We start from the raw sequence: 22,122 nt of genomic DNA on the forward strand, positions 1-22,122 counted from the left end.
CAAGGCTTGGTGACTAGGAGATTGGTCATACTGGTAACAGAACTAGGCACAGCTGAGGTTTGATTTTTTGATTGCTTTTTTTTTTTTTTTTGCGATACGCGGGCCTCTCACTGTTGTGGCCTCTCCCGTTGCGGAGCACAGGCTCCGGACACGCAGGCCCAGTGGCCATGGTTCATGGGCCCAGCCGCTCCACGGCATGTGGGATCTTCCTGGACCGGGGCACGAACCCGTGTCCCCTGCATCGGCAGGCGGACGGACTCTCAACCACTGCGCCACCAGGGAAGCCCTTGATTGCTTTTTATTATTTTTTTTGGCTGTGCCACTCGGCATGTGGAATCTTAGTTCCCTGACCAGGGATGGAACTAACGCCCCCTGCAGTAGAGTAGAAGTGTGAAGTCTTAACCACTGGACTGCCAGGGAAGTCCCAGCAAAAGTTTGGTTTTAAACACACAAAGCTTAAGATGCTGATGGGATCTCCAGATGGATAAAGTGAAGTCTTGTTGAGGTTAAAAGGCACGGATACAACATGGTCTCATAATGTTTGATGCCTTTTTATAGCCGTACACAGTACTGGTGAGGGAAACAGAAAAATTCGATGTCATCAGGGTGGGGCTGGGTGGCAGGCGTGGAGTGCTCCAGGGTAGAAGCAAAGGGGCTGGCACGTTGGGATGGCAGTGGGGCAGGTGAAGCAGGTGAAGTAAGACAGAAGGGCTGGGGTTATGAGGAGCCTGGAGCGTGTGAACTGGTGTGAGGAAATAGTCCAGGTGGAAATTAGGAGCATTGTGATCAGGAAGGAGGAATGTCAAATGCCTCAGTTATTCTCACAATTAAGTAACACAAACATAGATTTTTTTAATGCCTTGAGTGACTTCCTTGTGCAACTCAATGAATTTCACAATTTAATGTAAAGAAGGCACACGTACAACCAGCTATATCATAAGGCTAAGGGGATGTATAACAGGTTGTGATTAATTCTGCTTGAGTCTGTTGCTAAACTTCACAGAGGAGGTTATAGCTGAGCCTGGATTTGAGAGAGAAGCAGGGTTTGCCAGGCATAGAGGGGTACTTGGCGATGCAAAGTGTGTGTCTTGTTCAGGGAACCAGGACAGTCTGTTCTGCTTTTTTCTATGCAATGAGAATAAAAAACTAGGTCTCCTAACTCCTGCTCCAATGTTCTTTTACTTTAGTTTTCTTCTGCCTCAATGTTCTTTTACTTTAGTTTTCTACTGCCTGGCCTCCCTTCCCTGCATCTTTGCTTAGGCATTCTTGGGCACAAAAGTACCAATGATAGGAGGAAATAGACTAAAAGTCATCTGGTGATTGGAAATCCGGTGAACAATTTAAATATTGTTATGGATACCTCCCAAGTGGATGAACTACACCCAGATAAACAACATCCAAGTCAGATGTTGTTTCCTGTTGAAAAATTCCTAACATGTTCCTTGTCTAAAATCTCACCGGTTTTACCTTTAGAAGCAAAGAGGGCCAAAGGAGAGTCTTCTTTCACTCTGTTTTTGAACAATCATCCATTGACACATTCTGGGCCACCTTTCCTCTGATAATTGCTGATAGGAGGAATAAAGGAGGGGTAGGTCCGTGTTTCTGTCTCAGGGAGCTTGCAACCCAGGAGGGCTCTCTGCACACACAGCAGGGAAGTAGCACATAAGTGCAGACGTTCTGCTAACCGAAACGTGTGGAGTAGGTAGGTAAGCACTCCGGGAGGAGAGAAATTAAGATGACCTGGAGAAAACTTCATGACCAATGTGGGATTGAACTAAGGCCTTGAGGCTGTCTAAAGGGAAACTGAGAATGAAGCGACCTGCTTGATTCTTGGTAGCAAATAAAAAGCTGGGGTCTTGGGACCACCAGGAGAGTGTACAGCATTAGCTGCAAAGGGGTTAACGTTGAATTGCTAGGAAACGCCGAACTCCTTACACAGCGCACCAACCCGGCTTTCCTTGGTTATCAGATTCTTCTATGGAAAGTACATTTCCAATATTGATTTCCTGCCAATGGCAATCTGCGGCTCTCTTCGGAGTTCACCTGGGCTGGCCCGGGTCCCAGCAGGTTTGCTGATAGGTGATGAAGCTTCCTACAGGCGAGAGGCTGCATAGCTGAAGCCAGACCATGCCGAATGAAGCCAGTGGTTACACTCTTGTGGAAAGTCCTGGGAGGCTTCCTGTCCCCAGGCTTTAATTAACAGGCCGTTCTGACATCAGAGCTTACCTTTACCCAAACAAGCAGTCTCTGAAGGAAAGGAATCACCATACCAGCCAGCCTGGCCGTTGACCTTAAACTGCTCAACGCATTCTAAACTGTTCCCAGCTCCTCCAAATTCTCCCGCTAGAATTAAACACAGATACTCCTTACTGCATGTGGGTGGTGCATTCTGGGTCTGTAGTGATGCGTTTTGAAAATAGTACCTGCTCAAGTGAGGAGGTGAGCTGAGATGTGGGAAGGATGGGAAGTAACACAAAAGAAAATACAAGGAATCCCAGCTGAGAGTTCCAACTGGAGAAAGAGAAAAATCGCCAGGGCAGAGCAGCAAATTATAAGGCTGTCTTTTCTTTCTCCTGTCCATGTTAGGTGGAGCCACAGAGGAAGAGGTTCAGAGGTGGAGGGGTCACTGAGCCCAGGTGACATGTGTTCCTGGCACACTGGCACAGAGGTGTGCCTCGCTTTTTTTATAGGCAGGGTTCAGCCGCGCCAGGTGCCCACAAGGTGGGGGATTGACTCCCTTCTTAACTCTGTTTGGGTTTGTGCGCTGCGGGAAAAGTCTTGTGACAATATTGCATATACTGGTTTTCCCAAGCTAAGAGAACATGGTTGCTGCTTTACCAGCAGATGTTACACATTTTTTTCCCCTTTAACCCCCCCGCCCCCAGCCCCATGACCATTAGCTTACCTCCGTGGTGGCAAGTATGGCTAGGTTACTCCTGCGGACAAAAAAGTGTTGCCTGCCATTCCAGTAAACAGTGAATGTTGTCCACCATCAAGCCCTCATCCACTGCAGCTGCCCCTGCGGTGAGCCCTGAGGGGAATTCAGGGTGGAGAGAAACTGGATACTGGCCCTACATAGTTAAGATGCATATCAGAGGAATAATTTCAATGAGCCCAGACTCTTGCATCTGCCCATACATAGAAAAGCACTAAAATCATTAACTTGAGATGTCTGTTTTTCGAGATTAGCAGTGATCTTGCGATGTTCTGCTACATGTTGTTGTTTTTCCAACAGAAACTCCTATATATCCAGGCTCCTCCCTCACCTCTTTGGAGCAGATCCTCAGAGTATGTGAGAGGCTGACTCCTGGCCTATAGTCCTCAGTAAGGTCCCCGAATAAAACATAATTCTCAACTTTTAGGTTGTGTGTTTTTTCTCTAGTTGACACTCCTGACAATAACTTTATTACATGATCTGCTAACTAGTTGAGCTCAAAATCCACAGAATCATACAAATAAGTATGTATTCCTTTATAATGCTGGGGTGTTTTGGCAGGTGGGGGGAGGATGTACTAATTAACTGTACTAATTAATCGTTTTACCAGTTTTTACAGATTTCTGTCAAATATTCCTATTTGTTGAATAGCAGTAACTTCATTTACAAAAGTAGTAAATATTCATCGTCAAAAGTACTATAACAATAATATCGACCCCAGATGAAAAGTAAAATTCCCATCATCCCACCACTTAGCAATATCTGTATCAATGTCTTGATTATTTGCAATTCCATACTTTTTCTGTGCCATAGGTATATCTTTACAAAAATGGGATGCATACTTTTAATTTGCTTCTTCCTTGTACTAATGTCTTTCATTCATGTATTTATTCAGCAAATCTTTGTTGAGCATCTACTATGTGCTGGTCAGTCACTGTTTTAAGTGTCGGGGAGACTGCAGTGAGAAACAAACGGAGCACACGTTTATGTCCTGCGTATCTCTCTATAACAATAAGTGTAATATATCTACATAATTCTTTTAATGGGTGTGTAGTATTCTATTGTACAGATTTTATCATCATTAAATCAGATCTCCCATTTTTGGATGCTGAAATGCTGTTTGTGTTTTAGGTTTTCTTAAATACGGAGTGGATATGCATTAACGGTGGGTGGATCTGAATCCATGTTAAAATTGTATCCGCTCATAATAGGATTCTGCCGCTCTTTAAAATATGACTTTATAAACAGTGGTATGATACTTGGCAGATGTGGCTGCAAAGATCAGTGTGGGCCCAGCAGCCTCTCACTTGATGGATGACTGAGGAGGTCCTGGGGTTGTCTGAGGCCACTGCAAGTCCACCTCTGTCTCTGGTCAGACCAGAGGCTGCTCACAGCAGGGTTTCAGGCCTTATAAATGGGCATCAAGCTGGCATTTTGGCTTCTGTTCCTTCTCAGCCATTTATGGCTTTGCAGCATTGTGGGAGGCTGGGCTTCTGTGGATTCTGGAAGAGTTTCTCTGCCGTCTTTGATGGAAATTGCTGTTCTTTTGTTCTCTGTCCAGCAACCAGCAGGCCACCTTCCTGACATCTGCATGAGGCCGTGACACGAGGTGATGTCACAGGATCTGTTTGTTGGTGACTTCAGCACACTGCTGGATCTTCAGCACGAAGCAAAACATAGTCCAGATGAATTATAGAATTTCTTAGCATTAGAACGTATAGAGATGATACCCTCAGTTTTATGGACAAAGACACAAGGGTAGAGAAGTTGAGTGGTTTGCCTAAAATCCCATAGTCAGTGGTAGAGCTGGAACTGCTAATTCCTCATCCAGGGCTTCTCCAGGGGATCAGCTATTCCAAGTTTGTGGTCAGTTCCCATAGGGCCCTTGTAATAGATCAGGGAACACCAAATAGAGGTCCTCTATTTGGCCTCCAGATAAAATGTCATCAGTACCAAACTATGTCCGTTTCGCAAACATGGAGCTTTTAGTTTTTTTAGACGGCATACTCTAGGTGTAAAACTATTAGCATTATTAATAGTTTTAAAGGAGGACCTGAGATAAAACTTTAAGATTGGACCCCTAAATAGTCCAAGGCATGATGTAACATTTTATAACACTTTCTTGTGAATGTTAACTGAATTCATGGTGTAGATGTTGTTGTACTCAAGAAATAGAACTTTTAATTCCAATCCCATTATAATCTAAATCTAATTAAAGCTCTTAATAAAGCAGTTGGAAGAATCCCAGAAATGTAACCAAAAACATTAAATTCCTTTTCAATTTTCAAAGATTGCATTAAAATCAATTATAAGGTAGAAAAAAATATATATATATTACTAAATTATAACCCTTCTGTTTTGTTCTTTAGTTCAAATATTGCTGGTATTTTAATGTGCATGGTTTGCCTTTTCAAAGCATCATTCAGCCACTGCCCATTTTATTATTATCCACTCTCTTTATTTCCTGAGAGGTAGAGAGACAGGAAATCATCTCCCACCCACCCTTGTTTATGAGGAAAATGACCCTGAGTAGCTGAATGTCTTGGGCATGGCCACATAGCTCATTGTATAGACCAAATATTAACAGCCAGACTTCCCAACTTGCAAACCATTATTTCTTTTTTTCCCTTAACCTGGCAGAAGAGGAGGAAATTGGTGCCATACGTCTGGGCCTAAAGAACTATTTGTTCAGTAAATCATGATTAGGTGTATGATTATTTTATATGCCACATATCATCTCAGACATAGGAACTTGCATGCCACACAGCCCCTGCCCTTAAAGCAGCCGGGTGTGGTGGGAAGTGAGCTCATCACCAAGGGTCAGGGCCCCAGGAGAGAAGTGAGATGGGGAGGCAAGGCCAGGGTAGGTGGGGCACCCTCATCCAGCCTGGGGTTAGGAAAGCCCACAGGCAGAGCTGGCGCCTGGGCAGAGTGTTGATGAGCTGGGGTTGCTGGAGCCGCCCTTGTGTGCAGAAGCATACAGGGGAGATAGAGAGTGTTGGACCTTTGAAAAACTCCCAGTGTTATGATCCAAGCCATCCAAGTGGCCTGGGTGTGGGCTCTGGGAAAGGAGGCTGGAACAGGACCTGGGAAGGAGGTCTACAGAAGGGCCTGTTTGCACAGGCTGAGAGTTTGTGTGGTAAACAATGGTGCGCTCTTGAGGGACTTTGGGGAGGGGAGTAGTGATCAGTCTCCGCTTTTAAACTATCACCGTGAAGTGGTTTGGAGACTAGAGGGCGGGTTTGGGGATATGAGGTGGGGGAACCATCTCTTGAGGAAGAAAGGTCAGTTATGAGACCGCTGTTTTCCTCATCAACACAAGTTCATCTTGAAGGCCCAAATCAAGGGGGAGCGGTAGAAATGGAAAGGACAAGTGGATTCCAGAAACGTTGAGATAAAATCAACAGGCCTCCATGACTGATCAGAGGTAGGGACAGGTTAAGTCTGGGCTGAAGGAGGAGGCTGAAGAGGTTGAGTTTGAAATGCCCGTGGGATATTCAGTTGGACAAAACCAGAGCTGCTGGATATTTGAATCCAAACTCAGGAAAGATCTGGCTGGAGGCATGTATTTGGGGATCCTATGATAACAGGGCCTGGCTGAAGAGAAAGCCTGCGTGCAGCAACTAAGACCCAACACAGCCAAAAGTAAATAAATTAATTAATAATTAAAAAAAAAGGAATGTGGATCAACCATAGAGCTTTTTCAGAGCAAGGACTGTCTGCTCAACAATATTCCAGGCTACCAAGGCCACAGAGGAAGAATAAAATAAGACCACCTACCTCAAGCCGCTTACAAGAAGAGTCAAACTTCACGAATCAACAGCCACCACCAGACCGCACGTAACGGAGTGTTAAGTGGAGAGAAATACAAACAGGCCTCTACGGAGCAGAGCTGCTCCTGGGAGGATAGGACTTACACATGTGAAGGGGTGAGGGGCGGGCCTTCCAGGAAAGGGGCAGAACACGACCCAGGATGCTACGGCCTCTGTGGACCCACGAGCAGAGGGGCCGCTGCGGAAGACAGAGGAAGTGAGTGCGGCGGGTGGCGTGAGTTTAGGTTTGATGTTGCAGAAGGAAGAGGGGAGGTTTCTCATCCGTGGAGGGTTTTTTTGTTTTGTTTTGTTTTTGCGGTACGCAGGCTTCTCACTGCTGTGGCCTCTCCCGTTGCGGAGCACAGGCTCCGGACGCGCAGGCTCAGCGGCCATGGCTCACGGGCCCGGCCGCTCCGCGGCATGTGGGATCTTCCCAGACCGGGGCACGAACCCGTGTCCCCTGCATCGGCAGGCGGACTCTCAACCACTGCGCCACCAGGGAAGCCCCATCCCTGGAGTTTTTTCTTGTTCAATCCTTATGTCACCTGAGCTCGGGGGACTCATGATATAGACCGGTACCTCCTCTCCTGGCTTAAGTGACACCGCCCTCTGTGGTCCCGCCTTTGCTTTCTTCTTCCATCACCCTGTCAACTGTGGCGTCTGTCCCCAGGGTTCCACCATCGGCCCCCTTTTCTGCCTCTGGTACCTCTCACACAGACACTTCTGCCATGTCCTTGGCGGATTCTCAACCACTGCGCCACCAGGGAAGCCCAAGTTAAACATTTGTGAGGGCTGAAATTTGTTGCATACAGATTTGGGTTCTCAGGAGAGGCAAGTCCAAAACCACTTGCTTTCCAGAGCATAATTAAAAAAAAAAATACACACACAGTCTTTGCAATTAGATTTCATTAAATTTAGGCTACATGTTAATTTTGTTCAGCTCTTAAGATTTCTCAGGATAGGGCTTTCCTGGTGGCACAGTGGTTAGGAATCCACCTGCCAATGCGGGGGACACAGGTTTGAGCCCTGGTCCGGGAAGATCCCACATGCAGTGGAACAACTAAGCCCGTGCACCACAACTACTGAGCCTGCGCTCCAGAGCCCATGAGCCACAACTACTGAGCCCGTGTGCCACAACTACTGAAGCCTGAATACCTAGAGCCCGTGCTCCGCAACAAGAGCAGCCACTGCAATGAGAAGCCCATGCACCACAACGAAGAGTAGCCCCCGCTCGCCACAACTAGAGAAAGCCTGCGTGCAGCAACGAAGACCCAACACAGCCAAAGATTAATTAATTAATTATAAAAAAAAGATTTCTCAGAATATGCCTTGGTTTTTACCAACCTGATTGATGACTCATTTGACCTTGAGGTTCAAGTAACTATTGCTTATCTCAGATTTTCAAGTTCCCAGTGAAATTAGTGGGTAATTTAAGACTAGGTGCTCAAGAAATGTAGGCTCTCATTACTAATATCAACATTGATAATTTTTGTATTTCGATATAATACTTCGTACTAAATAAAATACATAAAAAAGCTTTGTATGGATGAAGAGTGCTTTTGTCTTTGCCAGTTCAAGACTATTTGAGACTTGATTTGGAGTGGTTTACAAGATCCCTCATTTAAAGCGCCCTCTTGTGTCATTACAATGATGTGCAACTCTACAATGGATGGCGCCGAGGGACAGAATATGATGTCTAAGTGAAGGGTTGGTCTTCACCAAGATGGTTCCAGCCATTGAAACAGGGGAGGAGCATATGTGACAGAAATGCTGGCTGGTGGGTAAATGTTGTGGTAGTAGATTGCAGAAGTCTCTTCTGATTGATTGCATTTTCTCAATAAAATAGGAAGAAGGTTAGGCTGAGCGAGGATGGATGAAGAAGTATAGGAGATTTGAAGAGAAAACTACTAGATTCCACTAGGAAGACATTGGGATAATAGACAATGAATATACAGCTAGATCTTTTCATGTCATTAAATACATTCACAGCATATTTCTATTGTTTGCTCACAATTCTGTTTTACGGCTTAAATTATGGTTCTATGATTTTTTAAAACCAGTTTCCTATTGTTAGACAAGGAAGTTCTTTCCAATTTCTTACTGTTATAAATAAAATGGAACAGTGTCTCTTGCTATACCATTCCTTAAAAAAAAAAAAACTTGTACTGATAGAGCCTGTCTGATGATTACATTTTTTTTTATTTGAGCGATTTTTAGTGAGTTTCTGTTGGTAGCTCACTGTGATTTTTTTTTTTACGTTGGTGGTAGGAGTTTATTAATTAATTTATTTATTTTTGCTGTGTTGGGTCTTCGTTTCTGTGCGAGGGCTTTCTCTAGTTGTGGCAAGCTGGGGCCACTCTTCATCGCGGTGCACGGGCCTCTCACTATCGCGGCCTCTCTTGTTGCGGAGCACAGGCTCCAGACGCGCAGGCTCAGTAGTTGTGGCACACGGGCCTAGTTGCTCCGCGGCATGTGGGATCCTCCCAGACCAGGGCTCGAACCCGTGTCCCCTGCATTGGCAGGCAGATTCTCAACCACTGCACCACCAGGGAAGCCCCACTGTGATTTTTTAAAAATAATTTATTTATTTATTTATTTTTGGCCATGTCGGTTCTTCATTGCTGCGCACAGGCTTTCTCTACTTGCGGCGAGCGGGGGCTACTCTTTCATTGTGGTGTGCAGGCTTCTTATTGCAGTGGCTTCTCTTGTTGCAGAGCATGGGCTCTAGGCACATGGGTTTCAGTAGTTGTGGCACGTGGGCTCAGTAGTTGTGGCTCATGTGCCCTGGACCGCAGGCTCAGTAGTTGTGGCGTATGGGCTTAGTTGCTTTGCAGCACGTGGGATCTTCCCATACCAGGGATTGATCCCGTGTCCCCTGCATTGGCAGGCGGATTCTTAGCCACTGTGCCACCAGGGAAGGCCTGAGGGTTACATTTTAATGTCATCTAGCAAACTCGAAAGCTTTAAAGGTACCCTCACTTACCTTCTAGATGTCATTAAAATGGGATGGCTGACATTCCCATTTTACAAGATGTGACTTTGCCTCACTCTGTAGTGAGCAGTAGAGACAAAGTCAGAATGTCAGAGCAGTAAGCGATCTTGGTCCAACTCTATTATTCTACATACGAAAAAAAGAAAAGGAGGCTCAAAGAAGTTGTCTGCAGTCCCGCCTCCCCAGCTGCACTAGCAAACCCATAGTTCCCTTGCTGTCTTTGCTCAGCAGCCCCTCACCGCATCTTTGCCCATTTTACTCTGTTTCCTGTAGGTTGCATCCCCGTGTAGCCATGACGACTGCCATCCTGGAGCGTCTGAGCACCCTGTCCGTGAGTGGACAGCATCTGCGCCGCCTGCCCAAGATTTTGGAGGATGGGCTGCCCAAGATGCCTGGCACCGTCCTGGAGACCGACGTGCCCCAGCTCTTCCGGGAGCCCTACATCCATGCTGGGTACCGCCCCACCGGCCACGAGTGGCGTTACTACTTCTTCAGCCTCTTCCAGAAACACAACGAGGTGGTCAACGTCTGGACCCACTTGCTGGCAGCTCTGGCCGTCCTCTTGCGGTTCTGGGCCTTTGTGGAGGCCGAGGGCCTGCCGTGGACCTCTGCCCACGCCCTGCCCCTGCTCCTCTACGTCCTGTCCTCCATCACTTACCTGACCTTCAGCCTCCTGGCCCACCTGCTGCAGTCCAAGTCTGAGCTCTCCCACTACACCTTCTACTTTGTGGACTACGTGGGCGTGAGCGTTTACCAGTACGGCAGTGCCCTGGTCCACTTCTTCTACACCTCCGACCAGGCCTGGTACGAGCACTTCTGGCTTTTCTTCCTGCCCGCAGCCGCCTTCTGTGGCTGGCTATCTTGCGCCGGCTGCTGCTACGCTAAGTACCGGTACCGCAGGCCTTACCCAGTCATGAGGAAGATCTGTCAGGTGGTGCCGGCGGGGCTGGCCTTCATCCTGGACATCAGCCCCGTGGCACATCGCGTGGTTCTGTGCCACCTGTCTGGCTGCCAAGAGCAGGCGGTCTGGTACCACTCCCTGCAGATTGTCTTCTTCCTGGTCAGTGCCTACTTCTTCTCCTGCCCGGTTCCGGAGAAGTACTTCCCGGGTTCCTGTGACATCGTGGGCCACGGGCATCAGATCTTCCACGCCTTTCTGTCTGTCTGCACACTGTCCCAGCTGGAGGCCATCCTCCTAGACTACAGGGGGCGACAGGAGATCTTCCTGCAACGCCACAGCCCCCTGTCCATCTACATGGCCTGCCTCTCCTTCTTCTTCTTGGTCACCTGCAGTGCAGCCACTGCAGCCTTCTTGAGGCAAAAAATCAAGGCCAGACTGACCAAGAAAGATTCTTGAGGCCGGCAGGTGGGGTGCGGTGTGGAGTTGGCCTGATATGATTTGGGGAAAACTTGAATCAGCAGTAGGAGTTGACTTTTTGTTTTTTAGAGCAGGCTTTTAAATGAGTACATATTTCCAAGGGTGGCTGTGGCTATGGCCTTAGGAAGCCAAAGGGTCCAAGAGTTTTGCTGTTATTGTTGTGAATGGAAGTATCCCTTTATCCTCTGGGCTGTAGCCTTACGAGACACAGGACGGGAAGGGACCTTGGCTAAGATTCATCGGACACTGAATTAAGAACCATCTTCATGCCTGAAAATTTAGTAGAATTCCGACTGTGGCCGCCAGGGGCAAGGCCTGGTGTAAAGGGATAATCCAACTGGACTGGAGAAGTTAGGAGGTGGCTGGACCACACTGTATTGAAATGAGCATTCTTCTGTGATGCTGGTCTTTGGTAATTGGGTACCTTGACCCAAGGACCCGATTTCATTTGGATTTCAGATCGTCCTGGGTGGAGAAGTCAGAATCTTCAAGAAGATTCTGTAAAACCCTCAGACCTCGTGAATTACTCGGTTCGTCTCACTTCTGGTCCCTTCTCTGGCCCACTCTAGCACCGACCCTTTTCTCAGGATGATGTCTGCCTGGCTGTTTTCTCCCAAGTGCTGTTCACTCCCATCTGTACCTTGCATGATGATAGAGAGGACGATGAAGCAGTCATACTTCCAGGAAATGCTTGGATCCATGTGGACATTCAGGAAACTTACTCTCATATAATACTAATGGAAACGGTAGTAGAAAATATAGTGCCAAGAGCCATCAGGAGGTCCAGCCAGCAAGCGTGGATACCGTTTGGTGTCATGGGACCCTTCTGGTTTATACCTGTGCATTGCAGGATTACTTGAGATCTGTTAGGGCTGCCTTACATGCCAGAAGATCTGGAGCTTTCTCCAGAGCATCTTCTCCAGATTTTGACCAGCATGTTCAAAAAGCCCCTGGTAGAGTGAATTGGTTCTGAGAGTCCCACTAGGGATCTGATTATTTCAAGAGGAACTCAAGGTCCAGCCTCTTAAATAGATGCTGCCCCACGAAGGACCCGCATAACTACCCTGGTTCAGGGTCCTCGGGGAGGCAGTTGTACCTCAGCTTAGAGCAGCTTAAATTAATCAAGCCCCAGGACAGGCACATGTGTGCATTCATGGATTGGTCCCTGAAGGCTCCTTTGGGTGAGGATGGTGAACTGGGCACCCTGTAGGCAGAATGTTCTGTTCAGGACATAGCTGCCCAGCAGCTTCTATGGGGTGAGGGAGGCTTACAGTTGATGTGTTCTGGCCACGCAGCCCCCCTGAGGACTGCCTTCTGCACTGATCCAGTGAAGGGGGCTGCATTGGAACCCTCCCCAGAGGCTGTATTTCCTATCAATATAAGGTCTGTTTACTAAAAAGGGAGGTGGGTTTTCATTCCAGTTTGATGAACCTCCTCTCTTCCTAGATTACTTTGTTGTCTTCATATCTTTGTTTTCTTCCTTTCTCTTGAGAGATGTGTAGGGTTTGTGCCTTATAAATGGAAATGTACGAACTTAATACACTTAATACATGGCCTTGTGGAATTTTCAGTTTGGGGTTATAGGGATAAGAAAAAAAGAATTAATTGCCTTCCAAACCATGGATGAAAAAACTTATGAATATCAGAATTGCTTATCCATCAGAAGACTCTTTCAACCTGTATTTTGGAGGGAAAAATTCAACTGAGCCTTTCCTGTAATCTTTATATCAAGAAAGCGTACGTCGGGACTTCCCTGGCAGTCCAGTGGTTAAGACTCCCCGCTTCCACTGCAGGGGGTGCGGGTTCGATCCCTGGCCGGGAAACTAAGATCCTGCATGCCATGGGGTGGCCAAAAAAAAAAAAAAAAAGCAAGCATATGTCTTGTCAGTTATGTTGTTTTCCTAGATGGATTTCTCCTGGGAATCCTCAAATACCCGAACTTCTGTGCTACCCAAGTGTCTTACACGAGCTTCTGGCATCCAGGCCAAATTCACCGCCAATAAAGTGAGCAACACCAAACCGGTTGAACTGATGAACAAGGGAATGGAAAGTTGTGTCACACACCACTGCAAGTAGAGGGTCAGTTTTTTTTTTGGTTTTTTTTTTTTTTGCGGTACGCGGGCCCCTCACTGTTGTGGCCTCTCCCGTTGCGGAGCACAGGCTCCGGACGCACAGGCTCAGCGGCCATGGCTCACGGGCCCAGCCGCTCCGCGGCATGTGGAATCTTCCCGGACCGGGGCACGAACCTGTGCCCCCTGCATCGGCAGGCGGACTCTCAACCACTGCGCCACCAGGGAAGCCCGAGGGTCAGTTTAAATGGAGATGAGAAAGTGTCTGAAATGTCTGTAATTATGGATTCAGAGGCTATCTTCTTTTAAAAATTGGAAGGAAGATGTAAGGCAAGCTCTTGCATGTAACCGTGGTGGCCATGGTGGGCAGAGATCTTTAGGCCAAATGCAGGTATTTTTTAAGGGAGAAAATACAAGGTATAGCAGTGATCTTCCAACGCCATCCGCAGCCCAGTGCCAGTCTGCACACTTATTGGTCTGTGACAAGATATGTACAGAGAGACACTAAACTCTTAGATATGAACATAAAATTCATAACATTTTGATTTTAATTTACCCAAGTATTGGTCCCTCAAGTACTGGAAATTTAAAAAAAATATTTCACCAGAGATATTTGAGAAGTGTTGAGTTGAGGGACTACTATCTGATTAGAAATTCTAGTATCTCATGAGAAATAGAGAAACAGGAGATGCAGGCGTTTTTAAATACTCAGACTCTTGAAGGGTTAAATACTCCTTTTAAAACATTTTCATTCAAACGATTGAATCAGTAAGGAAGAGACCTAGTTTGTTTAAAAGGAATAATAAGTATTTGATAAAGGGGATGGTTCTTCTTATTCCACCAAAGCCAAAAGTTGACGTCTATTGGAAATTCTGCTGTCATTGCTCTTTTTTACTAAGGCTTTCAACCTATTAAAATGTAAATGCCTCTGGGAAAAAAACTAAACTAAACTATTAGTCATTTACATCTTGGGAATACAATGCTTATTGTATGTGGCCCCCTACTCAGGGTAGAGAGAGGGAATAACAGGATGCAGCGAACTGGGGACCTATTTGCCTGTTTGTTTCCCTCTTGCAAGCACTTCCTGACCTATATTTACTAGGGAGCTAATGTTAATACTCTTCAGATGTTAGGGTTTCATCTCCCACCTTGGCTGAAAGTACCTCACTCAGTAACACTATTCTCAGTCCTCTACTGGAAGCTTGAAATAGTAGGCGCTCAAGCCATGGAATGGAGGTAGTTCTTTCCTGCCTCTGTTGCCCACCTGTTCACCAGTCGTACCCTGATGCTTGAAAACATTAGGTTCTTCAGTTGCCACGCTGTAGTTTCAAATGGGCCCTCCAGGTGGTGCTTATGTCTTACTCAGAGAAGGCATGGCCATCGTCCCCAAGGCCTCCGCCTCATTTTGTTGTTCCTCGGGTTTTGCTCGATTGCTTGGCAAAGAAAAAATAGAACTATTTTCTGTTTATATAAATCTACTTACACAAATGACCATTTAACAGATTTTGTAAATGCATTATTGTACTCTCAACAGCTACCTTGTGTCTTTGACAAGGCCTATCTTAAAAAAAGGTTTTATCTAGACAAACGTTACCAGAAGGAGATCAGGACACTTCATAGCCACCTAGAAGTAGGAAAGTATAAAAGCTTTGAAAAAAATCTCCGTACCCCAAATCCCCAAATATTCTCCCCCTCCCCCAAATCCCCACTTGTGAGTAGATCAAATTGGGCCCCCTCCCCAAAAGCTATGGAGTTGATTTCTCTAAGGATTTTCAGTCTAATTGAATAAATATTTTAATCTCATGGACAATAGTGTTAAATCTTCCAAACTTTTGAATTGATAGACTGTATTTTTTGAAACCTAAAAATTATGAACTATACTATTGTTATACCATAACAGGTACTATGGTTGTGAAATGTGGCACCTGTCAACCAAAGGATTCTGTGGCCTTAACTATTAGATTTAAATAACTGTGGAAAAGGTGATTCCACTATCACCATAACAGGAAGAAAACAGCATTCTCTGGCTAGAGGTTTCACTGATAGAATTATGGATACCCCTCTCGCTCAAATGCTTTTTATCACCAGCAGGGACCCTGGGCAGTTTGCAAATACTTCTGTTGTCACTGCTAATAGTTTAACCACTTTTCAGTTACTGATTCAGTTACTGATTATGAGCATCTCTTGGTGGCAGACTCCATGTTGGCTCTGGAGATAGCATAGTGAGGGTAAAAAACTGGGACCCTCCATGCTAACGGAGGACCAGTGTCTTCCCACCTTGGGCCATGACGGGGGCCCCACTCCAGGACTTGGTTCCAGTCACAGCCTGAGGGTCAGATGGCCTGCCAAACCCACGGGAGGCTGGGACCTGCTTTGGGCCAGCCCCTTTTCTAAAGCATTGAGCTCTCTCCTTTCCCCTCCAGAGGCTGGAAACACTTCCCACTCCAGCAAGGCTGTCACCTTAGAGTCACCTCAACCTTTCTTGATACTCCTGCTGCCTCCCCAGCCCATCTTCCTGCCCTCTATTTGATTTAATCCAGTCCTGGGGAATCCTTGACACAGCCAGACACAGAGAGAAGCCCTATATTTCCACAGGTTGTATAGACTTCCCATAAAGCCCATCCTTTAGGGAAAGGGATGTAGGGTTCCAACCTGAGTGCAAGTTCCTGATTTGGTAAGTTGGAAACAGCATGCTACACCCTGGCTGCCTCCTTTGGGGAAAAAAAAAATCCACCTTATCCCTTATGGAATTTTTTTAGAAATATTTAATATAGAAGGAAAATCATTGCATTAAAGAGAAAATTCATTTAGATATTAACTTTGGGAGCATATTTATATAAGGTAAGCGCACTTCTTACCAACATGATTCTCGTAGGAAATTATGCACTGTATTTTAGACTCTAGGAGGCCTTGGCCAATTCAAAGGCTCCAGAATAACAGCTCAGGTTATATAGAGCACTGTGCTTCCCCAAACATTTCCACAACCATTTGCTTTCCTAAAGAGTCATGTGAGGTAAAACCAAAAAGAGCTCCATTAAACCGGCAAACACACTGAGAAAGTAGAATGATTGCTTCAAAGTCACACAACTAGGAATGTTTAAACTCAAAGTCCTTTTTCCTTCAGATAAATTCAGGGGTCAGCTAAATCGAAACATCAACACCAAATATTTGCAGAGCTCTTTGCAGTGTGTAAAGCACTTTTTAACGTATTGTGTGTACTTTACCTAATCTCATTTTAACTTTTGTTCCTAAATACCTCATGAATAGCCAGGGTCATACCACTTCTTTGGGGGTTAAGAAGTACATCGTGGATGTCCTTGGATATCAAATAAAGCATTCTCTGCATCTCATGGTCTCCTCAGAAGCCAGAAAGTTCCATTGGCTGTAGGCCCTCAGTGGCCTAGATTTTAAAGTCAAATCTCACTCTCCGGTCATGGCTTCTTGAAAATACCTTTGAATCCTGGGAAGAGAAACCAAGTATTGATAATCTCGCCAAGATGATACAACCCTGCCCTCTGCTCTTTCACTGGGATTGTCAATTCTTCAAACGATTGGCTCTCCCAGGGATTCTGACAAGTGACAATGACTTTAAAAATGTTTCTCTGGGGGCTTCCCTGGTGGCACAGTGGTTGGGAGTCCGCCTGCTAATGCAGGGGACGCGGGTTCGTGCCCCAGCCCGGGAGGATCCCACATGCCGCGGAGCGGCTGGGCCCGTGAGCCATGGCTGCTGAGCCTGCGCGTCCGGAGCCTGTGCTCTGCAACGGGAGAGGCCACAACAGTGAAAGGCCCGCGTAATGTTTCTCTGCCTCATAAAAGAGTTTTGCACACATTAGTAGGAAGGCCCCCTCGAAAGTCATTGGTTATTTCTCATTTCCAAGTAATAAAGGCTTATTAAAGAAAATGCTAAAAAATGGAGAAAAAGGATAATTCATGAACACATCACTAAAATGAGTCCCTTCAGAGTAAGAATAAGCCCATGTCAAAATGTTGTCAATACGTAAATTAGCAGTGTGATATAAAGCTTCCTGAAAAGCCAGAAGTTAGGAATTTTTAGGCAACCTAATACTTTGATTCTGTAAAGTACAAAAAAAAAATCAATCAACAGTCTGGCTCAGTTTACAGTCACATGACACTCCCTTCTGACATTTACGAAGGTAATTTGCTGATGCTGTGGCTGGGACAAGGGCTCATGAAACACAGCCAATGATACATTATCTCGAGTTGAAAGAACTCTGTGTGAATCCAGCCCCACACTCCACAAACACTGAGCCCACAGGTGCCAGTCCATGTTCTAGGCACCAGGGATATAGCCATGGATAAAACAAATCCCAGCCCTGACAGAGCCTTACCCTCAGCAGTGGGGGGTGAGGGCAAGATAAACAACAAACTGGGACTTCCCTGGCGGTCCTGTGGTTAGGATTCTGTGCCTTCACTGCGAAGGGGCATGGGTTCAATCCCTGGTGGGGGAACTAAGATCCCACAAGCTGCGCGGCCAAAAAAAAAATGACAAACCAAAGAAACACATCAGAGAGTTAAGGTGTTAGAAGGTGTTGGTGCCAAGGAGAAACAGAAAGCAAGGAAGGAGAGGCCAGAGGGATGGAGTGAGTGTGCAACTTTAACCAGAATCAGGGGAGACTACAGAAAGAGGTGTGTGTGTGTGTGTGTTTCTCCCCTGGGGAAGAGGGAAGAATTGCAAGGGCCCTGAGGCCAGAGCCTGCCTGAACAGAGAGGGGTCGAGAGGGGTCGAGGAGTCAGACAGAGGTGAGGACAGATTGTGAGATCCTTGTAAGGACCCGGCTTTTACTGTAACTTCAGGATGGGGAATGCTGGGGAAGAATCCTGCCCAAGAAAACTGCAGGGTAGCCATTTACCTATGTGGACTAATTACTAATTGCACATGACCTTTGCTGGCAGAATGTAGAGCAAATTCTGCTGCCTGCCATCTACCCAAAACCAGGTTATCATTAAGTTATTCTCCTTGTGGGCTTAGCCCTATAGGTTGCATTCCTGTGGACACAGTCTCGTGCTCACGATTCTTCCCAAATTCTCAGAGCATTTTTTAAACTCACAGAACGCTGACCTCCACTTTCCAGGCAGGCTTTGAATGCTTCCTTAAGTCCTACTGACCCCGGTTTGCACTCTGGGTAATCCTCCAGGCAGAAATGCAGTGAAACATCCAGGGCAGAACCTGCAAACCAGGAATAATAACAACGTGAACAGTGTACATTATTTCGTGCTCACTCCTTGCCAAGTCCTTCACCGAGCTGTTTGCTTAGATTCTTTCCTTTAACCCTCATGTAATCCTCGGGAGGTAGGTACTGTTACTGCTCCCACTTTATAAATGAGGAAACTGGTAGATTAAATAAATTTCCCCCAAACTACCTGCTATTAAGTAATAGAATCTCACAGAAACTCAGACCTTTACCAATTGGGTGAACTGCAAAAACTGTAGAATGAAAGGGAAATGTAATGAGGATTTTTTTTCCTCTGATAAATGAAATAAACCGAAAGAGGCAGTTTTTGTTTCATTTCTAGACACTTTGGCCAAGAACATTCCCTAGGCTGTGACCGTTGATGTGATGCCAATGGTGAGATTCTTAAATATACTTTGTGCTGGACTCCAACACACACCTGGTCACATTAGTCTCAGAGGCCATCACATTAGTCTCAGAGGCCGTCACATTAGTCTCAGAGGCCATCTGTAACCACCTGGATGACCTCCAAGGACTCCAGGCAGCTCGAAGAACCACCGATTCTCCTCACATCATTTCCCTATGCTTCTCCCATGAAGCCTTCTTTGCCTTCAGAACCTGTTAAAAATACCATAGTCCTCAAAGTCAATCAGAACACTATTCCAGTTAAAACAATTTCTTAAAAGCAACTTAATAGCAACATGCAAAACATCTCCATTCAGTGTATTTTCTTTTTCCAACAAGAACAAATTAGTTCAGAATCTGACTAATTTTGCTGCTGGGGGAAAAAACAGCACAAAGTTTGTGCTCAATCACTCCAAGTGGCAATTGTCTTAATTGTTATGATTTCCACCACTTCCCCTGAGCAGGGAACTGTGGGTTCTATGCAAACTCGCCCACCCGCCCGGTGAGCTCCCGAAATTTCTCCAGAGTGGGAGCTTACTGCCCTGGGGAAGGGTCGCTCTCCACCCATGACAGATTCAGGCGTGTGTCATTCCCCCAGGGTTCTGCGTGTGTTTAGGTGGGAGTTCCTCCTTCGTCACTCTGTCTGCATGTCACAGACCCTCACAAGCATCGGCAGAGAACCTTCCTGCAGTGGCCAGACCCACCTGGACAGGTTAGCAGTCTGGTCCTTTTACACTGTGGTCCCCAGGGGTTCTCAGCCTATGGAGGAAACCCCACCGCTCCACTCACTGTTTTTACTTTTTTTTTTTAATTGAAGTATAGTTGATTTACAATGTTGTGTTAGTTTCAGATGTACAGCAAAGTGATTCAATCATACATATACATATATCCACTCTTTTAGATTCTTTTTCCATATAGGCCATTACAGAGTATTGAGTAGAGTTCCCTGTGCTATACAGTAGGTCCTTATTAGTTATCTATTTTACATATAGTAGTGTGTATATGTCAATCCCAATTTATCCCTCCCCTCCTTTTTTACTTCTCGATTCACATCCGTGATGTTGTGAATTACATCCCCCCCCAAAGATATGTTGATGTCCTCGGAGAATAGCCAGGGTCGTATCACTTCTTTGGGGGCTAAGAAGTACATCGTGGATGTCCTTGGATATCAAATAAAGCATTCTCTGCATCTCACGGTCTCCTCAGAAGCCAGAAAGTGGCCTTCTTTGGAAATGGCAGCTGCAGATGTAAGGAGGTGATACTGGAGTAGGGTGGCCCCTTAGTCCAAGGTGACCGATGTCCTTATAGGAAGAGAGAGACACGGAGAAAAGGTGAGGACGCACAGCCCCGTGACAGCACAGAGACACACGTGGGGGAGAACAGTCACGGCAACAGAGGCCAAGGCTGGAGTTATGCAGGCAGGGAGGTTCAGGGGTGGACGGGAACAACCAGAGGCCAGGAGGGAGGGTGTGGCCCTGCTGGGACCATGATGTCCAACTTCTGGCCTCCAGAATTGTTGGAGCAGAACTTTCTGCTGTTTAAGCCCCTCCGTTGTGCTGTGTGATGTCTGCCCTAGGAAATTAACACCTGGTTCAAGGCTGTTCTCAGTGTTTACTTCTATCAGCTGATACAATCTGGCTGTCCAGTGGCCCTGGGCTCAGCGGCCTCAGGGGGAGGAGAGAACGTGGAGACCCCATTGTCCCCACCCACACTCCATTAAAGGGAGAAATGGGATTTGTGGTCTCATGGGTGAACTCAGTGGAAATACTCCTGGGAAGCTTGTCACTCGTGTGATGCAGTAGCACCTCTGTGGCAGGAGGTTAAATACAGAGAAGAAATTCCAAAAGGCCAGTTCCAGTACTCCACCCAGTGAAGCAGGGGCCCCCGGGCCCCGTGGCAGCTTCCCTCCCAGGTCCTTGCCTCTTCTCAGCTCCCACAGCGACCTGTCCACCTGCGTGCCTTCACCTTCGCCTGCAGAGGCTGCAAAGCCACGGTCTGCTCTCCATCCCGGTGGTGACAGAAGGGAGGTGGTGACCACAGGAACAGGGCAAAGGTCGGGGCGCTGTGGGAAGCTCTGGTCCCCAGTCTCCTCCACAGCACACGGGAGGAGGCTGCTGCTTTTCTGTAACCCAAACCGCAAGGAGAGTTTGGAGCCCCACCCCCTAAAGGGATCTGGGGTGCGTGTGTGTGTCTGTGTGTGTCTGTGTTTCTGTGTCTGTGTGTTTCTGTGTCTCTGTGTACCTGTGTGTGTCTGTGTCTGTGTGTCTGTGTATATCTGTGTGTGTGTCTGCGTGTCTGTGTATCTGTGTCTGTGTGTGTATCTGTGTGTGTCTGTATCTGTGTGTCTGTGTGTTTGTCTCTGTGTATCTGTGTGTGTCTGTGTGTATCTGTGTGTCTGTGTGTATCTGTGTGTGTGTATCTCTGTATATCTTTGTGTCTGTGTGTCTGTGTATCTGTATCTGTGTGTGTCTGTGTGTCTGTGTCTCTGTGTATCTGTCTGTGTGTGTGTCTGCATGTCTGTGTGTGTGTCTGTGTGTGTCTGTGTGTATCTGTGTGTGTGTCTGTGTGTATCTGTGTGTTTCTGTGTCTATGTGTATCTGTGTGTCTGCGTGTCTGTGTGTGTCTGTGCCTGTGTGTCTGTGAGTCTGCGTGTGTGTGTGTATCTGTATGTGTGTGTCTGTGTGTATCTGTGTGTTTCTGTGTCTGTGTGTATCTGTGTGTGTCTGTGTCTGTGTGTCTGCGTGTCTATGTGTATCTGTGTGTTTCTGTGTCTGTATCTGGGTGTGTCTGTGTGTATCTGTGTGTGTGTCTGTGTGTATCTGTGTGTTTCTGTGTCTGTGTGTATCTTTGTGTTTCTGTGTCTCTGTGTCTGCGTGTCTGTGTTTATCTGTGTGTGTATGTCTGTGTGTGTCTGTGTCTGTGTGTGTGTGTGTCTGTCTCTGTGAGATGTTTGGAGGGTACAAGAGGAAAGACCTAAGTCACATGTGCCAAACCTTCTAAATGTTACACAGGCTTTAAAAGGCCTAACACACTTGCCCCCTTCTCTGTCTTCCTTTTACCTTCCTGTATTTAGTTGATCATCCACAATTCTTCCAAGTCCCCAGTCACTCTCCAAACAGTCCACTCAGAAGAGTCTCCTCGACCACACTAATGGCAAACAGTCCCTGGGTACTTCCTATGTGCCAGGCACCATGCTTCATACTTACATATACTAACTCATTTAATGCTCACAACAGCCTTATGAGTTGCAAATAATTATTATTATATGTTTATAGTAAGGAAAGGTTAAGACACTCCCACAGTTCACAGATCTGGTAAGTGATAGAATCAGGGCCCGTA

At 46.4% G+C, this 22,122-nt stretch overlaps 1 protein-coding gene across 8 annotated transcripts in view; it reads left to right on the forward strand.

Moving 5' to 3' along the window:
- Window positions 1-16,531, forward strand: part of PAQR8 (progestin and adipoQ receptor family member 8) — a 38,489-nt gene extending 21,958 nt beyond the window's left edge. For all 8 annotated transcript variants that reach the window (XM_049716338.1, XM_049716340.1, XM_049716342.1 and 5 more), the window contains one exon: window positions 10,013-16,531. In XM_049716338.1, coding sequence (XP_049572295.1) covers window positions 10,013-11,096 — 1,084 coding nt within the window. In that variant the 3' untranslated portion in view covers window positions 11,097-16,531. The remainder of the gene's footprint in view (window positions 1-10,012) is intronic.
- Window positions 16,532-22,122: the final 5,591 nt, after the last annotated feature.

Source organism: Orcinus orca, chromosome 10 (genome assembly GCF_937001465.1).
Source record: "Orcinus orca chromosome 10, mOrcOrc1.1, whole genome shotgun sequence".
Lineage (NCBI taxonomy): Eukaryota > Metazoa > Chordata > Mammalia > Artiodactyla > Delphinidae > Orcinus > Orcinus orca.